The 21,729-nt window shown below is 39.4% G+C and overlaps 1 protein-coding gene across 1 annotated transcript in view; it reads right to left on the minus strand.

Annotated features, from left to right (window-relative positions):
- LOC124622695 overlaps window positions 1-21,729 on the minus strand; it is a gene marked incomplete at its 5' end in the record, with an annotated part of 712,404 nt that overhangs the window by 46,145 nt on the left and 644,530 nt on the right. Inside the window, 5 exons of the mRNA XM_047148485.1 lie at window positions 872-977; window positions 1,154-1,336; window positions 6,515-6,733; window positions 17,745-18,011; window positions 20,428-20,630. Coding sequence (XP_047004441.1) covers window positions 872-977; window positions 1,154-1,336; window positions 6,515-6,733; window positions 17,745-18,011; window positions 20,428-20,630 — 978 coding nt within the window. The remainder of the gene's footprint in view (window positions 1-871; window positions 978-1,153; window positions 1,337-6,514; window positions 6,734-17,744; window positions 18,012-20,427; window positions 20,631-21,729) is intronic.

The following is a 21,729-nucleotide window of genomic DNA, read 5'->3' on the forward strand; positions in this document are numbered from 1 at the left end:
AGTTACGAGAGAAACTCTCCCCTCATCCTTACAACAGATGACTCCACATCATCTGAGGGCTTATGTGACCTAGGCTTCCTTTTCAATCTTTCCTATAACACCTTCTCACGCTCTCAGAATGGAAGTACTGGGTTCAAAAACTAGGACAGTTTAGCTTAATTTTATGTGGCTCTGTCACCAGTACAAAATATTTCATCTCCTCCTTAAGGTAAGTACTGGCCAGCAATTCTGTCGTGAAGTTTGAAACAGCACATACAAGTCTCACATAACCACAAAAAGGCATGCATGGGTAAGTTAAAATAAAAATCCCACTCATTTTTTCTCTGATGACAAGGGGAGGTCTACGAGTTTCATCCTGAAAGACACACCATAATCATCCTCTCACTATTATCACCTCAGACACTTTAAATTCACTGCCTGATAGAATAACCTCTCCAGACTTCCCCATACAATACAGTTTTAAGTTCTTTGTATTCAAATTCCTGCAATCTCATCAACAACTGAGAATGAAATATCAATGATGAAAAAACCTGCAACAACTATTTCTGAAACAATAATTCATTTTTCAGTAATTAAGGTATTGTCACAGTGATATCTGTACTCTGAATGATAAAAAAGTTTCACAGGCTGCTTTTAGACATATGATAACAAATTGGAAATATCTAGAAACTCCAGTGATAAATTATAGTTACTAAATTCAAATACTTTTCTTTTTTTCCTCCTTGTGCCATGAAAATCAAACAATAAGATTGTAAATTCTACTCTGTTAGCCCATATATTATATATAACACAAGAGGTACACTACAACAAGTTAAGATATAATTACAATTCATATATTGTACAAATATAAGCAGAGGTTGCTTGTACTTACCAATGCCCTCAGAAGCACTAATTGCACTTGTTTCGGAAAGCATCTTTCGAATTGCTTCTGCCTTCTTAAGGCGATGCAACTGCTCTTCTGCAGAAAGTTCAGGTGCCTAAGTAACATAAAAACATGGAATTTCTATTTGATTCTGAGGGCATTCTTCTGGAGAATTTATGATGCTGGCATTTTAAAATTAACTGATGCACATAAAACTTGAAATGCTATTATGTAAGGTAACAAAATGGAAAAACAAGGAATACAGATTTTTAACTTGTGTTGTGACAGTACCTGCTCAGGAATGTAGCGTTCTGGGATAATAATCTTGCTTGGTGTACCAAGTATACTATCAATGGTGTTTTCATTGTATTTAAAGTCCTTGTGACTCATTGTTGACCTGACAACATCAGGTGCATTAATACGTGGGCGGAGTGCTCGTTCCATATCCAGATCATCTCGCGACCGTGCAGATCCCTGAAAAAAGGATGAATGGTTTGGGTAACATTTAGTTTCACCTAAAGTTTATTACCATCTGTAATTCTAAAAATTTTTATGCAGGAAACAACTAACAGATGATAATTTGGGTTTTGTCAATGTTTTTATGTTATGTATTTGTTTAAATCTGGCTTTGAATTAATATAACCTAAAAACTTTCATTACAGAGATTTCCATAATACACTATTCCACCATGGAATCAACATTTTCTGATGCGGATAATTTCAGACTACGAAAACAATATGTTTTTCAAAAGTTTAGAGAGTGAAATTTATGTGTGAAATAGGAAATTGTTAACTTAGCTACAAAGTCAGAAATATATCAACTTAATGTAGTTGCTCAAAATCCACAGTCATTGAAACAGACAGAATATTACTAGCTTTGATTACTTTCACAGTCTGTGTAAATGATATTGTAAGCATTACAGCAATCCCTGCAGTTGTGATATTTATAGAATAGTACAGGGAAACACATATCAGGTAGTTTTCACAACAAATTTGGGTTATTTAAGAATTATGTTTATCATTATTGATCAGACTGTAATTTGTCAGACACTAATTTTCCTAAAGAGTGTCTCACAATGTAACAGTGTCATCAATCTGCTGAAAGAAAAATTAACGTTATCATTACACTAAGATGAGTGAAGTGAGAGAGAAATTGGATACTGAACTACATGTAAATGGGAGGTGACAGTGTATCATTATGTTGTGCTCAGTACATTGCAACAGGATACCATACAATGTTTCAGGTAGTGGAGAGTGAGGACTGAGACAAAAACTGACGGAATGGAGAAAATAATGCCAGAAGAAATATGATCACAAAATTCAAGAGTGGAAACTGATAACTGACAGTTAAAAATGCTCCAATGAGTCACAACAGAAACTGGGCAAATACTGATAACACAACAAAACAGATAAATATTATGCTTTTGAATTTAATTTGGAATCAAAGTAAAATATAAAATTTATCTGTCACTGAATAACTGGAACAAGGAAGAAATAAATACAAGTCATCATTCATTTCATTTTGATAGTAATCATATATTCATCTACATTCAGAACATTATTTACAACAATAAACAGATCTGCACATTCCATTCCAACCTGAGAGTTACATGTCTTAAACTTCTGTCACTTTCCTGTATCTTTTATTGCTTTGCTGGTTACTCATTCATTCTTTACAAAGATCTTCAATATTTGTTTATAAGAGTTTTACTCTGTTTTCTGGTCTGTTTATTGGCAAACATTAATCATTACTCAATGTGACTCAAACACAAGAGAAATTTCTGCCTTTGCCATGTTGCAGTGCTAGGACAACTTATGACCGTACAAAGTGGAAGGTAGGTAAAATTTAAAAATATTTTACCTGTCCACCAATTAATGCATTTTGACTATGAGCATATTATACTTGTTGTATGCATATTAATGATTTTTGGACTGCTTTGTCCCTGTCACACCCTGGTGTTATGACTGATTGGTGTTCTGGAGGTGCTGTCTCGTGTATCATTATGGAACATAACAGTGCAATTTCCCCTTGTATTTAGTGTCTCAGACCTGTTACTGGGTTGTATCTCTTCTAATCACCTCTTTCTATGGTTAGAGAGCTGTCTGTTTAAATTGAGGAACTAGACACTACGTTCTGAATTTTTTAGGAATAAAAGAGACTACTCACCGAAAGACAGAAGTGCTGTATCATCGATAGGTGTACAAATAGGAGATACGGAGCTTTGGTAGCTTTTGGAATGTACTTCCTTTTTCAAGCTTGTAGGGAAAACATGCACGCGCACACACACACACACACACACACACACACACACACACACACACATATATATATATATATATATAAAAAAACAAAGATGAGGTGACTTACCGAACAAAAACGCTGGCAGGTCGATAGACACACAAACAAACACAAACATACACACAAAATTCAAGCTTTCGCAACAAATTGTTGCCTCATCAGAAAAGAGGGAAGGAGAGGGGAAGACGAAAGGAAGTGGGTTTTAAAGGAGAGGGTAAGGAGTCATTCCAATCCCGGGAGCGGAAAGACTTACCTTAGGGGGAAAAAAGGACAGGTATACACTCGCACACACGCACATATCCATCCACACATACAGACACAAGCAGACATATTTAAAGACCAACTTATATAATAAATATGTCTGCTTGTGTCTGTATGTGTGGATGGATATGTGCGTGTGTGCGAGTGTATACCTGTCCTTTTTTCCCCCTAAGGTAAGTCTTTCCGCTCCTGGGATTGGAATGACTCCTTACCCTCTCCTTTAAAACCCACTTCCTTTCGTCTTCCCCTCTCCTTCCCTCTTTTCTGATGAGGCAACAATTTGTTGCGAAAGCTTGAATTTTGTGTGTATGTTTGTGTTTGTTTGTGTGTCTATCGACCTGCCAGCGTTTTTGTTCGGTAAGTCACCTCATCTTTGTTTTTATATATTTATATATATATATATATATATATATGCACGCACCTGTCTCCCTACACTGTGCTCAGTCGACTGCTACCTCTTCCCTGGCCCACTGTGAGTATACTGGGGTGATGTGGGGTAGGGGGTGGGGGGACAGCAAGTTACCTTAGGTTTAGGCCAGGAATATTATGGGAACAAAGAATATGCTGTAAGGATAGCTCCCATCTGCATAGCTCTGAAAATCTGGTGGTGGTGGGGAGGATCCAGATGGGATGGGTGTGACAAAGCCCAGAAGTCCAACATAACCTTCAATCCCTGCTGAAATCCTTAGGCCCTTCCCAGAACCACCTTCTATATGCTCCAAAAATCAACAAATCTAACAATCCTGGGCGCCACATTGTGGCTGGTTACAGTGCCCCGACTGAAAGAATCTCAGCCCTTGTTGATTAATACCTCCAACCAACTGTCAAAAATCCAGCCTCCCACATTAAAGATACCACCTCTTCCAGCACTGGCTCTCCACCATCCCTACATCCGTACCTTCTGGATCCCTACTCATCACTGTTGATGCAACCTTCCTATACACCAACATCCCTCATGCCTATGGCCTGCCGCGTTTGTACACTACCTCTCCCAATGCCCGGCAGATTCCAGACATGCTGCTTCATTCCTTGTACACCTTACCAACTACATCCTACTCCATAACTACCGCACATTTGAAATGAAGGTATACAAAAAGTTTGTGGCACAGCCATGGGCATTTGCATGGCACTCTCCTATGCCAACCTATGCATGGACGACCTAGAGGAAACATTCCTAGCTTCCCGAAACCCCAAACCCTTGTTCTGCTTCAGGCTTATTGATGACATCTTTATGAGATCTGGACCCAAGGCCAGGACAACTTACCTTTATTCCTCCACAGTCTCAACACCTTTTCTCCCACCCAGTTCACCCGATCCTGCTCCTTCCAAGACGTCGATCTCTTCCTCTCAGATGGCTCTATCCTCACCTTGGTTCACATAAAACCCACCAATCACCAACAGTACCTTCCTGTTGACAGCTACCACCCCTTCCCACCAAAAAATCCCTCCCATGCATCTGCAGTAATGAGAACTCTTTCACCGAGTATGCTGAAGGCCTCACAAAGGCCTTAACAGACAGGCAATATCCTCCAGACCTAATGCACAAACAGATCTCCTATGCCATATCATCAAATGCACCTGATCCTCACAGACATCCCAAGAACTAACCACAAAGACGTGGCCCCCTAGTCACTCCGGACTGGAATGATTGAACCACATCCTTCAGGGCTTTGATTATCCATCATTATGCACTGAAATGAGGGACATCCTACCCAAGATACTTCCAACCCCTTGCAGAGTGGTGGCCTGCCACCCACCCACCCTGCCACTCCCACCCCCAACCTCATGCCTGTTTAAGACACAGATGCAAGACCTGCCCAATCCACCCCTATTACAGTCCCATCACAGGCTTATCCTACATCAACAGAGGACAGGCCACCTGTGAAAGTAGCCATGTTATATAACAGCTCTGCTCAACCACTGCATAGCATTTTACATTGGTGTAACAACCGACCAGCAGTAAACCAGAATGAATGGTCACTACCAAAAACAAGGTGTACCACCCAGTGACACAACAGGTGGCAGAACACAATAAGTGAGTTTTCACTGGCTGCTTCACAACCCGTGCCATCTCGATCCTACCCACCACCACCAGATTTTCTGAGCTGTGTAAATGGGGGCTATCCTTACAGCACATCCTTCGCTCCCCTAACCTTTCTGGCCTAAACCTAAGGTAATTTGCTGTCCCCCTCCACCACCTCACCCCAGTACACTCACAGTCGGCCAAGAAAGAGCTGGCAGTTGCCTGAGCACAATGTACAGAGACAGGCACATGTTTGTGTGTGTGTGTGTGTGTGTGTGTTTTTTCCCTACAAGCTTGAAAAATGAAGTGCATTCTGAAAGCTATCAAAGCTCTATACCTCCTTCTTGAGTAGCCTATCAACAAAGCACCGCTTCTGCCTTTTGGTGAGTCATCTCCTTTATTCTTAAATAATTCATAATTCTCAAGCAGAACTTATAACTTATGAATTTGCTATTCTTTCCATAAATTTAAAAAGGTAACCAAAAAATTTTTTGTGGATATAGCCAAAAAATAAGCATCCACTAATCTACATATCTGGCTGCTCTCTCAACTTATGGAGGAGAACAGACAGAACTGAAAATAGAAGTTAGCATTCACTCTGTTCAGCATGCCAGTACTTGATTCTCAATATGTTATCTTTTACTATATGTGCTTTTGCTGTCTATTACTTTTATTAAAAACCTGTGTTTCAAATTTTTGTTTTATACATTTATTTTGAATGTTCTATGATTGACTTTATTTACATATTCAAATGCAAAATCCTGAGTTAGATAGTCTCAGTATTCAGTGTCTCTCTTAGTATTGCACAGAACAATATTAAAAAACTGTAATAAGAAAGTTCTAAAGCTAAACAAAACTGGGAAAGCCATTTATTGAAGTGACTTATAATGTCAATATCGGCTTTTTAAAATAGAATAAAAAGGACCAGTGGATTTTTATGTGAACAGCATTCTTTTTAAAAAAATGCTAACTCAGCTTAAAAAGTAATGGTAACATTTATATACTAAAGCTAAAGCAGGTGCGCAGATAGCAGGGAAACTGGAAGAAATGTGAGCATGCACTCTTTTTACCATTCTTGATGCAGACACTTCCATATCAAGCAGTGGCTTGCTGCTGGAGACTGTGTGGTGACGCCTCTTCTCTTTGGGAACAGCCCTCTTGCGTGGTGACTGGGACACTTCCTGCACGATGGCACGTGCAGCTTGGCTCTTGAACACCGGTGACAGCTGCGAAGGGCTTGGGCTTGGACTAGGGCTGCTGCTCACACTGGTGTACTCGCCATCCTTGAACTATAGGCATGTGCCATGCAGGTCGAGGGATAGTGTGCTAGGTAAGCTCGAGGTGAAAGCATACACACAATTTGAAGCAGAGTTTTGAAAACAGGAAAATATTTACCTGCTTGAGTTTCACATGCACTGTGAAATTGTTTTGTTGTTTCAAATTACAAAAAATCTGAACAGATGAACAATAACAATATTAATTAGGATAGACTGCTACTTAACACATAGAGGAGGGATTGGGTGGCATATTTAAAAGTGGACTGTTGGACATTATTCAGCTTTCAGACAACGTCCTCTATCAAATGAAGAAATGCACATTCATAAATGCACAACTGACACACACACACACACACACACACACACACACACACACACACACACTCACACGCATGACCACTGTCATCTCATGGTGCTTGCTGTAGAACTACTTCAGTGAGTAGCTGTCTTGGAAGAGTGGGCAGTGGGGATACAGTGAAAGAGGCATGGGGGCAAGGAATGGAAAGAATAACAGGGTAAAAGCATAGAAGGGTAGGGGTGGGGGAAGGTGCTGCGAGGCTGCCTGTGTTAGTGTACAGAGATGTGGTGGGGTCAGCATGGGGTGCTGATACCTGCAGCATCAGGAGAGCTGTGCTGGAAGAGGGAATTGGGGAGGGGGGAGGAGAGGAGAGGGGCAGAGAGAGGACCATGCAGGTGAGCTGGGTGAACAGGAGGCATGTGTGAGGCTGGAGTGGGAGCAGAGAATGGGATGAGGCAGTTGGGTCTGGCTGCCACTCATCACCACCTCTATGTGGTGAGTATCAGTCTATCCTAATGCACATTGTTTTGTTTATTCCTTTGCTCACGGTGTAGTTTTCTTTACGTAGCAATAAAGATACCATGTTGTCAGAAATACTTGTGAAATTTTCAGAAAGCCATTCATAATAATGCAACATCTATTGCAGTCTTATCAAAATACACATTTAATAGAAATATCAAAAAAATTGGGAGTGCTAATCGTAATTCTATTCAATGCAAAAATTTGAGGAAAACAATGAAAGAGGATAAATACAGGAACTGGTTCCTCAACATGCAAATGATCTGTGTGTCAAATGTTAAAATAAGTCTATGCACTATGGCTGAAGTAAGTAACTTCAAAATTAAAGGGGAAAGCTTAAGGATCGTTACCAGATATGATGGAGATCACAATTATGCATTCTGCTTCCATTCAGTCCCCAGTGGTCTCTACTGATGTTTGTGCTCTATAATTAGTCTGCTTCTGCCCGTCTCTCACTATACACATTAGTCAATGGCATTGACAGATGACTGAAATCATTAAATCTGAGCAAAATTCCTAGGGCCAATGTAATCCCTATTGGATATGGCACAGCATTTGTGTCTCTTTTTGCCGTAATATACTGTAGATCAGTTGAACACAAAACTGTCCTTAGTGGGTTCTAAGAAAGCACAGGTCAAACCTGTCTACAAGAAAAGTAGCAGACGTGATCTACAAAACTACCATCCATGTATTTGACAGCCATTTGTTGTAGAATCCTATAACATATTCTGAGCTCAAACACAATGAGGTAACTCAAACAATAACCAGCACATATTACAAAAAATTCAGCCATATGTCACCCACTTGCACTTTTCTCATATTACATTCCAAAAGACATGGACCAAGGAGATTAGGGCCCTTAGGGCACTTAGGTGATACACACCTCGAGATAGGCAAGTTACATGTTTGTCTTTTCCCATGTTTTTCTTGTAGTATATTTTTGAAATTTTGTATGTGTTTCTATCTTTAAGAAGTTTAATCCTGCATTTTGTAAGTGTAAATTCATTCAATCTGTAGCATAGTAGTTGCTCATTTGTTTTGTTTTGAAGATAAGCACCTGTTCATTTAGTGAGCTTGTCAGTCAGGCCCCACCTCTTGGCTGATACACATCTCCAGAGCGGCTAGATACATGTTCATCTTTTCCTTTGTCTTCTTCACAGTATATTTTACAAAATCAGTAGTGCAATTTTCATTTCTTCTGAACAGCTGGCTACATACGTCATTAAGGCATCAGTGCCCATTGGTGCCTGATCAGGAGGTTAGCATACTGCATATCTGGGTTTATGTCTGCTTTTATAGTTTACTTCTTCATTTAGTCTTGCTAGGCTGCTGGGTAGGATGCATGCATGCTGTGTGCAGATGTAGAAGGAGCTGGCCACAGTCCGGGGTAGCTGACTGCAGTTTTGGCTATGGTCAGTCACCTTCAGGCTGCTGCCTCAGGGTGTAATGGTGGCACTGTGCTGTTGCTCACAGTGGGGTTTCAGTTGCCTGAGACTGCAATCATGTGTGTGTGTGTGTGTGTGTGTGTGTGTGTGTGTGTGTGTGTGTGTGTGTGTGTGTGTACATTGTTGACTAAGGCCCTTCTCCCTCATTTGCTTCACCTGGTCCTACTCAATGCAACAAGCCACCTTCCTAGATATTGATCTCCACCTCAAAGATGGCTAAATCAGTACCTCTGTCCATATCAAACCTACGAACCACCACCAATACCTTCACTTCGACAGCTGCCACCCATTCCACACCAGGGAGTCCCTCTCATTCAGCCTAGCCACCCATGGTCATCGCATCTGCAGTGATGAGCAGTACCTTTCAAAATATAACGAGGGTCTCACTGAAGCCTTCACTGGCCATAATTATTCTCCCAACCTTGTACAAAAACAAATCTCCCATGCCTTATCTGACCTGTCTTCCACCACCTCCCAAAGTTCCACTGTCCAGCCGCAGGGGAGTATTCCCCCTTGTAATTCAGTAACACCCAGGACTAGAGCAGCTGAATTACATTCTCCGCCATGGTTTCGATTAGCTCTCGTCGTGCCCTGAAATGAGAAATGTCCTGCCCACTAGCCTTCCCACCCCTCCCACAGTGGTATTCCGTCATCCATCGTCCATCCTTACACAACCCCTGCTCCCAATCCCTTACCTCATGGCTCATACACCTGTAATAGACCTAGATGCAAGATCTGTCCCATAAATCCTCCCCCCCCCCCCCATCCCCCAGTCCGGTCACTAATATTGCCTATCCCATCAAAAGCAGGGCTACCTGTGAAACCAGTCATGTGATCTACAAGCTAAGCAGCAACCACTGTGCCGCACTCTATGTAGGCATGATAACCAACAGCCTGTCTGTCCACATAAATGGCCACTGACAAACTGTGGCCAAGAAACTAGTAGACCACCCTGTTGCTGAACATGCTGCCAAACATGATATCTTTCATTTCAATGACTGATTCACAGCCTGTGCCATAGTGATCCTTCCCACTAACACAAGCTTTTCTGAATTGCAAAGGTGGAAACTTTCCTTGCAGTGCATCCTATGTTCCCATAACCCTCCTGGCCTCAACCTTCGTTAGTCACTGTCCTCACCCATCCACCCCCTTCCCTGTTCCCAATCCAGCACTATACAGCAGTCATTTCACCATCACACCCAGTCTTTTATATTTCTCTCCTTTTCTGCTACTTCCTCCCCTCACCTCTCCCCCCCAATCCTTCCCCACCTCTTTCTGCCCTCCGTCTAACCCGCAGCACTTCACTGTCTGCCACCCCCACCATACTATCCTTCCCCCTCCCCACTCCAGCCTCCTCCTTACCCCCACCCAGTCACCACTCCCATCATGCACTGATGCACTGGTGCTGCTGCTCACAATGTGGTTTCAGCTGCCTGAGACTGCAGTCGTGTGTGTCAGTGGTGTTTGCGTGAGTGAGAGTGTGTGTGTGTGTGTGTGTGTGTGTGTGTGTGTGTGTGTGTGTGTGGTCTATTGTTGACTAAGACCTTAATGGCTGAGAGCTTTAATTGTGAGAGTCTGTTTGTTGTGCCTATCTGCAACTCAGCATCTCCGCTATATGGTGAGTAGCAGCTTTCCTTTTCATAATATTGTTACATTTCATTCTGGATTTTCCATTGTTTGTTATGAGATCATAAATCAGTCAAGTAGGCTGGGAGAATGTTTCTTCTATAAAGTACTCATAAGCAGTTGTTAACATCTCATTTAGACAGTGAATTGTCATCATTTAGTTCCAGTAAGATGTACATAGACGGATTATAGGCAAAATACAAGCAGAAACTGTAAATTGTGGTCAGGAGAATTATGTGCCTTGTAAGTGGATTAAGGACAGAAAAGGTCCACCATGATTTAACAATGAAATTTGTAAACTCATGAGGAAGCAGAGTTTGTTACACTCTTGTTTCAAAAAAGAATGCACAAATGATGACAACCAAAGATTGGTAGAGATTTGTGCATCTTTGAAAAGATCAATTACCACCATTATATCTTAGCAGAAGATCTGGCAGAGAACCAGACACAGTTCTGGTCCCATGTAAAATAGCTAAGTGGTTCTAAGGCTTCCATCCAGTCACTCACTGACCAGTCTGGTGTGACAGTTGAAGATAGCAAAACAAAAGCTGAAGTTTTAAATTTTGCATTTAAAAAACCATTCACAGAGGAGAAACATACAAAGATACCATCATTTGACCACTGAACTGAATCCCAAATTGAAGCTATAGTAATAATAAACTTGTGTGAGGCCTTGTGTTGTCATGGAGAAGGAGAAGTTTGTTTGCATTTTTGTGGTGATGAACATGCTGAAGTTCTTTCTTCAGTTTCCTGAGGGAAGCAAAATACACTTCAAAGTTGACGGTCGCACTATGAGGGAGGATATGAAACAGAATAACACTTTCAGAGCCCCAGAAGACTGTCACCATTGTCTTTTCTGGCTAAAGGTGTGGCTTTGAAGTTTTTCTTCAGAGAAGAGGTAGTGTGGCACCATTCCACGAACTGCCGTTATATTTCTGGTTGAAAGTGATGAACCAATGTTTCATCATCTGTAATAATTTTTGACAAAAATTTGTCACATTCAGCTTCGTAACATGCAAGCAATTCCACACAGATTTTTTTTATTTTTATTTTTATTTATTTATTTATTGTTCCATGGGACCAAATTAAGGAGAAGTCTCCATGGTCCTGGAATGAGTCAATACATGAAATTATAACACGATATTAGAAACAGATTAAATGAAATATAAAAAAACGTATTCAGGTGACAAGTAAGTTCAAATAAAGAAAATCAACAATGTAACACTGGAATTTGCTTAATTTTTTAGCTCTTCCAGGAGCTCCTCGACAGAATAGAAGGAGTGAGCCATGAGGAAACTCTTCAGTTTGGACTTAAAAGAGTTTGGGCTACTGCTAAGATTTTTGAGTTCTTGTGGTAGCTTATTGAAAATGGATGCAGCAGAATACTGCACTCCTTTCTGCACAAGAGTCAAGGAAGTGCATTCCACATGCAGAGTGGATTTCTGCCTAGTATTAACTGAGTGAAAGCTGCTAACTCTTGGGAATAGGCTAATATTGCTAACAACAAATGACATTAAAGAAAATATATACTGTGAGGGTAATGTCAGAACTCCCAAACTATTGAATAGGGGTCGACAAGAGGTTCTCGAACTTACACCACATATAGCTCGAACAGCCCGTTTTTGAGCCAAAAATACCCTTTTTGAATCAGAAGAATTACCCCAAAAAATAATACCATATGACATAAGCGTATGAAAATATGTGAAGTAGACTACTTTTCATGTTGAAATGTCACTTATTTCAGATACTGTTCTAATGGTAAATAAAGCAGCATTTAGTTTCTGAACAAGATCCTGGACATGGGCTTTCCACAACAGCTTACTATCTATCCGAACGCCTAGGAACTTGAACCGTTCCATCTCGCTTATAATATGCCCATCCTGTCTGATCAAAATATCAGTTCTTGTTGAATTGTGAGTTAGAAACTGTAAAAACTGAGTCTTACTGTGATTTAACATCAAATTATTTTCCACAAGCCACGAACTTATTTCATGAACTACATTATTAGATACTGATTCAATATTACACACAAGATCCTTCACTACCAAGCTAGTGTCATCAGCAAACAGAAATATTTTTGAATCACTTGTAATACTAGAAGGCATATCATTTATATAAATAAGAAACAGCAGTGGCCCCAGCACCGACCCTTGAGGAACGCCCCACTTAACAGTGCCCCATTGGGACTGAACATCACTACCACTCTCAATATTGTGGAGAATTACCTTCTGCTTTCTGTTCTTAAAGTAAGAGGCGAACCAATTGTAAGCTACTCCCCTTACTCCATAATGGTCCAACATCTGCAGTAATATTTTGTGGTCAACACAGTCAAAAGCCTTCGTTAAATCAAAGAAAACACCTAGCATTCACAACCTTTTATTTAATCCATCCAAAACCTCACAGAGAAAAGAGAATATAGCATTTTCAGTTGTTAAACCATTCCTAAAACCAAACTGAACATTTGACAGTAAACTATGTGAATTTAAATGCTCCAGTAACCTTGTATATACAACCTTCTCGATAACTTTAGCAAACACCGATGGCATAGAAATAGGTCTATAATTGTCAATATTATCCCTGTCTCTCTTTTTATAAAGTGGCTTCACTACCGAGTACTTTAATCGGTCAGGAAACCGACCACTCCTAAAGGAAAAGTTACAGATATGGCTCAGTACTGGGCTAACATACATAGAACAATACTTCAGTATTCTGCTAGATACCCCATCATATCCATGAGAGTTCTTGGTCTTTAGTGATTTAATTATTAACTCAATCTCCCTCTTGTCAGTATCATGGAGGAGCATTTCAGGTAACAGTCTCGGAACACTTTTTTCTAAGAGCGCTATATGATTCCTTGTTGGGACTAGGTTTCTATTTAGTTCACCTGTTATATTCAGAAAGTGATTATTAAATACTGTACATATATGCGTAACACGGACATTCCCACTATGCACTGATTCTATATCCTTTACCTGTCTCTGTAGACCAGCCACTTCCTTTACGACTGACCATATGGTTTTAATTTTATCCTGAGATTTAGCTATTATACCTGCATACCACATACTTTTTGCCTTCCTAATAACATTTTAAGCACCTTACAATACTGTTTGTAATAATAGGCTGCTGCATTTAGATTCTGACTGTTTCTAACGTTTTGATATAATTGCCACTTTGTTCTACAAGATATTCTTATCCCTCTAGTCAGCCACCCAGGCTGCCTGTTTGTGTTAGTACCCTGTTTTGAATGTTCTAATGGAAAGCAACTTTCAGAGAGCACAAGAAAAGTCTTGAGAAAAGCATTATATTTATCGTCTACTGTATCAGCGCTATAAACATCTTGCCACTCTTGTTCCTTGATAAGGTTTACAAAGGTCTCTACAGCAACTGGATCAGCTTTCCTAAACAGCTGATGACTATATTTAACACGTGTTGCAGCACAAAAATCTTTGAGAGTTAAAATTTGTGCATCATGATCTGAAAGGCCATTCACCTTTTTGCTAACAGAATGCCCTTATAGTAATGACGAATGAACAAAAATGTTGTCTACGGTTGTTCTACTGTTCCCTTGCACTCTTGTTGGAAAGAATACAGTTTGCATAATGTTATATGATTTAAGGAGGTCTACCAGAATCCTCTTCCTTACACAATCACTTATACAACTAATATTGAAGTCACCACTTATAACTAACTTTTTGTATTTCCTATAAAGTGAACCAAGAACCTCCTCTAGCTTTAGCAAAAATGTTGTGAAATCGGAACTGGGGATCTATAAATAACAACAGTTAGAAGTTTAGCTCCATTAAATTTAACCACACCTGCACAACATTCAAACACCTTTTCAGTGCAGTACTTTGAAACATCAATTGACTCAAATGGGATGCCGTTTTTCACATACACGGCTACTCCCCCACACCGCAAAGAGCTCCTCGAAAAGCTGCCAGCCAACCTGTATCCTGGTAAAGGAAGCCTCTGAATTATCTCCTTATTTAAGAAGTGTTCAGATATACCAATAATTTCAGAGTCAACATCTATAAGCAATTCACTAACTTTATCTCTAATACCTTGTACATTTTGATGAAATATACTAATTCCCTCATTACTTGGATACCTAAGCTTTGTCAAAAGTGGTTACTTTGTTAGAGAGACTTCCTTTAAGCAGGAATACCTATCAGCTGACTTCAATCTAAAAAAGGTGCAGCTCTAACACCTACTACTGCAGGAATTTTACCACGAGTGATCCCACCAACCCCACCTATGCTGTCACCTATAAGCTTTGCTAACCTTCCTTTCCCATACCTGTTGAGGTGCAGGCCATGTTTACTGAAACCCGTCCTTTGTTGATCTTTATGGTCTTGTGTCAGGCAGTGAGGAACCCAGTGGCCACATACCTTCATACACCCCAACAAGTGGAAGAGTGTGTCAGCACTACCAACAGAGACATCCAATTGAGCTGTGAGGTGTTTGACTGTGATCCATTGATCACATCGAATGAGCATGCCTGCACAGTCCAACAGTGCAGTAGTCAGAGATGTGTGCAGCCGGCCAGCATGCAGGAGACTAGATAGGTTTGCACAAACTCACTCCAGTGATGACAGACTCCTTGCCCAGTGACTCACTGTGCTTGTGTTCACTGCCAGTCTCCATTAACGTTCTGCAACACACTACGAATGTCTGCAATGCTCTGGTTTTCTGCCAAAAGAAACTCAGAAGTAGATAAGGAAGAAAAGTCCAATGAAGTTTTGTGAGCTCCTCTCAGGGAATGCGAGTCCAGTGTGCTAACCACTACATTGTCTCACTTGGTACAAGTGAAACAGGAAGAAACCTTAATATGTGATTAAATGGAAATCACACACTTCGTGCTTGGAACATACCTCGATTACAGATGCCATTATGAAGGCCGTGGGCTGCCATCAACTGGAAATTCATGAAACTACAGGGGCTGAAATGGGAATACTCCATGATATCCCACAAGAAAGTCTGCATTTTTCAACTGGAAATGCTGAGAAAAAATATGTGCTGCATTACTCACTGAACACCCCTCGCATCTGGTGAAAGCGTACTTACGAAATTTCGGGAACCAGTATTAAGTGAAAAATCTGTGGAAGTGCTAAACCCCCCATGTATACTCCCCTAGGATCTAGAAGACAAGATTAGACAATTATAGCGTATGCAAAGGCAGGTCAGCAATCATTCTTCCAACACTTCAAATAAAAATGGAACAAAAAGGAAGGAACACCCAGTCAGTAATCAGGTCATTAGAGAAGTAGCAAAAGCTCAGATTAGGACAGGATGAGGAAGGAAAGCAGTCATGCCCTTTCAAAGGAACCATCTTGGTATTTTCCTGGAGCAATTTACGGAAATCAGGGAAAACCTAAATCAGGATGGGTGGACACGGTTTTAACTGATGTCCTCCGTGATGCAAGTCCAGTGTGCTAACCACTGCGCTGCCTCACTTGATACAAGTGCAACAGGAAGAAATATTAATATGTGATTCAACAGAAATCATATATTTCACAGTGGTTTGCTGAGGATAGATGTAGATGTCATAAATCCTTATGCCATTCTCCCACTTTTCTTCCATTCTATGCCATCCTATCATCCACTTTCTTCATTCTGTGCTGTCCACAAGATGCTGAGGCCCTAAAACACCAAGATCTAATGTTCTTTTTTTCAAATGTTTACTAGTAGTTCTTTTGATTCACCCCAATTTCATCATGACTGATAACTATCAAATGGTGGTCTTTTTATGTGTGGAATCTGAATTCAAAGACTGTAAATGATAAGCTAATTTACTGAAATGCTTCTCATTGTTAATACTGACAACATTTAAATAGACATCATGAAAAAATCTAACTGAAACTCAGGAGACGTGATACACAAGATATGAACTCTTGAGGATAGAGTAAAATAGAGCAGTAAAAAGTCTAACACGAAATGTACAGGTTAATAAGTTATTATGCAAAGGGTGGAGGAATGAGAGAGAAAAATAAGATAAGAATGAGAAATGAAATTTAGACAAAATGAATGAAAATTTTGTTTAGATTGCCTGTAAATCAAAAAGGTCTCCATTAATGAGTGTTCATTTGTGTGAAATGCTACATAAAACGGATTAAAAGAAAGGGGCCTTTTACTTTTTAATTTCTACCAGTTCTAAGTATCTGCTCAATCCCTAGAATTATAAATTTAACATGACATACAAGCATTAACAACTACATCCAAAGGGTTTAATTCTAGTAATATACACATTAGTATACTAAAATTAAAGATAGCTTATTTTGATTATAGAGACTGACCATTTAACCTCCCCAGTCACAATTAGAAATCCAGCACTCTGCCATTATACTCTATAACTGATACAGAAAACTGATGTGGCTGTATCGTGGTGACCTAAGAAATTGTGTTGGAACACGTGTATAAATGTCATCACTACGCTCATAAACAGATTACAAGGAAAGAGAAGGACATCAGATTTCAGTTCGCGTATCATCATAATATACAAATTCACAGTACTAGGGGAAACATTTCCTGTCAGTAGTGTAGAAATAGGCTGTAGTATTTATTTTATACGCTTTCAGAATACAAGAGCACAGTACCGTAAGAAGTTTCAAGGTGGACTGTCGCAAACAATACTCTTGTCGGGTAGCATTCAGTCTCTATCAAAAAGCCAGTTTACACTTGATTCTTAACTTTTTGACAATTAAGAAATTAGTGAATTAATGGAAGATTGTCTAATAGAAAGAGGAATTGAAATGACAGGTTTAAAGGAGGAAGCCATAGAAGGAAATCATAGCAAAAAGCTTGCCGACGACTTAAGTTCTTTCATTCAAAATAATTACACACAGGATTGTACAATATTATAATAGAAAAAATATCCAGGTAAAACTTATGTAGCAGAAAATATTGCTGCTGCTTCAAGCAAAAAAGTATTACCTGATTTTAATAGCTGAGAAATTAAATTGTTGAAAATTGAACAGCAGTTTTTACAATACTTACAGCTAATTAGGGTAGTATAATGTAAACTATCTAGCATAGAAAATTCACCAGACAGTAGTTGCAAGACAAAGATTTAGTAATGGATAAGAACATGCAGAAATGATCATGCTAAGATGCAACAAAATATAATGAGTAGACATACCCTGACACGCTGTTGTCTACCATTAGCACCAGAACCCATTCCATCTCCTCTAGGAGAAGCAGATCGTATAGGTGGTGGAGGGGGTGCACCTGTCAGTCTTTCTCTCTTGCCAAAACCTCGTGGCAGAGACAAAGATCTTTGAAACTGGAGATCTATTGCTGGGTCATCGTCTTCCTCATCATCATCTACTGAGGCCGACAGCAATGTCTCGCTGAATGGATGAGATGTTTCACCTATTTCTTCCTCCACTGGACCCAGCTGTTGTTTCTGCAATAGATAATGAACAAAATAATGCAAATATTAATATGAAGTCTTGAAAGCCAAAGTCATTTCCATCCCAACAATAATAATGTATCTCTAAACAGTGTTTCATAGTTTCAAAACTATCTGAGAAATGAAAATGAAATGATCATATGGCATTATTGGGCAGCAGGTCTCATCTGCAGTTGGTTGGCCATCTAGTGCCAGTCTTTTTATTTGACATCACTTCGGTGACCTGCACATCATAAGAGAAATTATTCAGGGTACTGCATTTTTCCTCTTGACCAACAGAAAATATTGACTCAAAATATATTGTTCCTGACCAATAAGATGAAAATTTCAGTTTTATAAAGTTACTTGAGAAGCTGATTACATAATAAAATGTCAAAAAGAATCCAAACAATGGTATACGGCAAAAAAGACGAACACCAAGTGGAAGGGTTGTGAGCAGTAGTAAGGTATAAAACAAGTAGTTTAACTTTATAGCTCATCTTCTCAAGTGTTCTTTTTCAGTAAACATACAATCACATATAGTGTGTCTGAGAGGATAGTTGTGTGTGTGTGTGTGTGTGTGTGTGTGTGTGTGTGTGTGTGTGTGTGTGTATGTGTGTGTGTTTGTGGGTGCACGTGTGTTTTGCATTACATTGGATGATTCAGATGCTGTATATTCCACAGATAGGAGTGATTGGAATTTGGAAAAAAATAAAGGATGTAAATTCCACTCAACAGTACAACAGAATGATTTGGGGTTATGGAATAGTATAATACTTAAGTGTTTGTTTAAAAGACTGAAAGGTGGGATACCAACTGCCTCATTCTATCTTCCTCAGCACCTTTAAAAATTTTCTAAAAATCTTGGCATGCTAACATATTCAAACTCTTCTTAACATAAAACTCACTTCTCAATCCCAGTAACTATAACCTATCCACACACACAAGTCCAATGTTGTAACTTACTCAATACCATCCACTCCCAGTTTCCCACTCACACTCACTCATGCAACCCAGCTCCTTGTCATTATCTATTTGTCTCTCTTAATTGTCTCCTATCCTTCTAATACTGTCTGCTCTCATTCTCACTGCCTCCATCTGGCTCTCTCTTACTGCTGCTATCTCATTCATTCCTTTCCACTGCTGCAGTCTCTTCTCACTGTCATTCATTTTCATTGACTTTGTCTCTCATTATCACTGGCTTATACCCACTTCGACTTCCTTCTTCTCTTTATTCCTTCCCCACTAGCATTGTCTCCTCCACTCTCTGCCTAGCATTGTTCTGTCTCTGTCAACTGTGTTCACTGCTACTGTGATCACAAGCCATATTTTATGGGAAAATTTTTTAAGGTGCTGAGGAAGACAGAATGAGGCAGCTGGTACCCCACTTTTCAGTCAGAGTATTTTAAACGGGAGTATAGTCACTTTTTTTTTGCTCCAATAGAAGGATTTTTCTACTGTACCCCTTATTTTCCCTGCCACAGCAGGGCATGTCACTCATATGAAAAGAATTTTATGGGTCAGTAAAATTTTGAAAGTTGAGTTACGCGTTAGTCTTAAGTACCACTACATTTTTTTCACGTATACAAAGAGTGGATCCTGGTTATGAGGGTTCTGATATAGAGCTGCATATAGGACAACTGGAATGATGAGCATGATAATCATTAGAAGGAATGTGAAGGCACACAAGCACATCCACAAAATCACACATACACACCACTCATGTTATGTTAATTTTTAAATAAATCCACATGATGATAGAGGTGCAATCCTCCAAAATTACTGGTCACATTCTTTCATAAATTTCATTTGATGTTCATATCGGTTGTCATTAAACATGTCGTAACCTGAAATGTCTAAATTCACTGCTAATTTCATCTCGATTTCCTAATTGTGTACATGTGTGCCCCCCCCCCCCCCCCCCCACACACACACACAGAGAGAGAGAGAGAGAGAGAGAGAGAGAGAGCGGGGTGGGAGCGAGAGAGAGAGTAACAACAAGAAGTACTTTTAATAGATCTTCAACTCACAATGATAATTTATCTAAGTGTAAGATACTCTTACAATATTAGTTACACTACGATTTTAAGAAAATTAATAGCTTCTTTGTAACCCTTTGTCAATGTTGTCTCTTTTGAGCCTGTTCCTTCGCTTGCAACATTTCACACTATCTTTCATTTTGTCCTTCAGTCTCTTTTTTTCAAATGTTGTTTGGTTTGTTCTTGGTTTGAACTAAAGCTAGACATTCTGCCAATTGAGATATTTGACTCTAATTTAAATGTGTTGCTATGACAAAGCTACTGAGTTTAATGAAAAATGTGGCACTGGAGAAGTGGAACTTAGCTACTGAAACAGAGAATGTTGATAAAGGCCTATTGGTCAGCAGCTTAAACTGTGGCTGAGGTATTTTGGAAACAGCATATTACACTACCTGAAATCCTTGTGCCTCAGATATGCTGTTGGCTGTTTCAGAGCCATCAGCTGCAGGAGCACGTTTACCAGTAGTAATTCCACCATTTGTCAGAGGAATACCAATATTACCACTTCTATCACGGTCCCTCTGTCGTCGTTCTGATTCACGTTTTACAATTCTTACAGTCTTTATTTCCTGTTGTTTTTCTTTTGGTATGATACCTACAAAGATAAAACAAAAAATAGATACATCAAGTTCTTGTACACTTCTGTGAAGGACATTTATATGACAGGTCATTAAATGCCATTGGAGTACAAGAGTACAGTAATATTATTAAATACAAGGAGATGTATTAAAGAGGTTAAATGAATTCCTCCTGGCACCGTATTCCCAAATCTGGAATATTATGTTCACCTTTATTGCATTTACGACAACAGGTATTCAAAGTAAATAATTGGACAAATTCATTGTTGTATTATGAAAAGTGTTTCAAGAACAAATGTAACTTTTTGGTGGTAATACCATGGAACTTTCTATGTGAGAGATAAAATTACTTAACTGATATCATAATTCCTTACTTTAAGCCAGTAATTTGGAATTGTTGAATGTCATTGTTCAAAAATCCTACTAGTTGCAAAAATCAAGTTCCAATATGCTACTGACAGTAAGTAAGTTATTCTAGGTTAATTCACATTTTGTTTTATGAACACAGTATTATTTACAATGAGAACAATGAAATTACCTTTCTCATCTTTGTTTTTAACAGACTTGTTCCTTCCATCATAAGGAAATTGTCAGGGACCTTGGTAACAAATGAACATGGTCACTGTACGAATTCTACTGTTCAGAAAATATTAGATGCAGCTGATTTGAATATTATTTTAGCTTAGAAAATTTTCATATGTTTATTAAAAACAATGTGATTTGCTGGGAGCAAAATAATTTTGTTTGTCTTTATGTATCCACTAACAACAATTCATAAAAGAATGCTGATTCTCAATAGGTGAAATTTTTAACCAAGCCACTGTATCTCCAAATCGTCTGTCTATCCTGCAAATATCTTCGTCCTACCATCGCGTGTTTCTTGCATGGTGCCTCATAACCTGTATCTGCTCAACTTCTTTTTTACATTCTCATTTCTGATGCCAGACTTACTTCTAGTTTTTTCCTCTTGTTTTGCACCGCTAGGTAGGGGCATAGGTGTGTGTGTGTGTGTGTGTGTGTGTGTGTGTGTGTGTGTGGTTTTTACTCTAGCTCATCAAAGGATATCTCTAAAAGCTAGCAAGTTTTCTTTCTTCTGTGTGTGCCTATTGACAGCTC

Source organism: Schistocerca americana, chromosome 7 (assembly GCF_021461395.2).
Source record: "Schistocerca americana isolate TAMUIC-IGC-003095 chromosome 7, iqSchAmer2.1, whole genome shotgun sequence".
Classification (NCBI taxonomy): domain Eukaryota; kingdom Metazoa; phylum Arthropoda; class Insecta; order Orthoptera; family Acrididae; genus Schistocerca; species Schistocerca americana.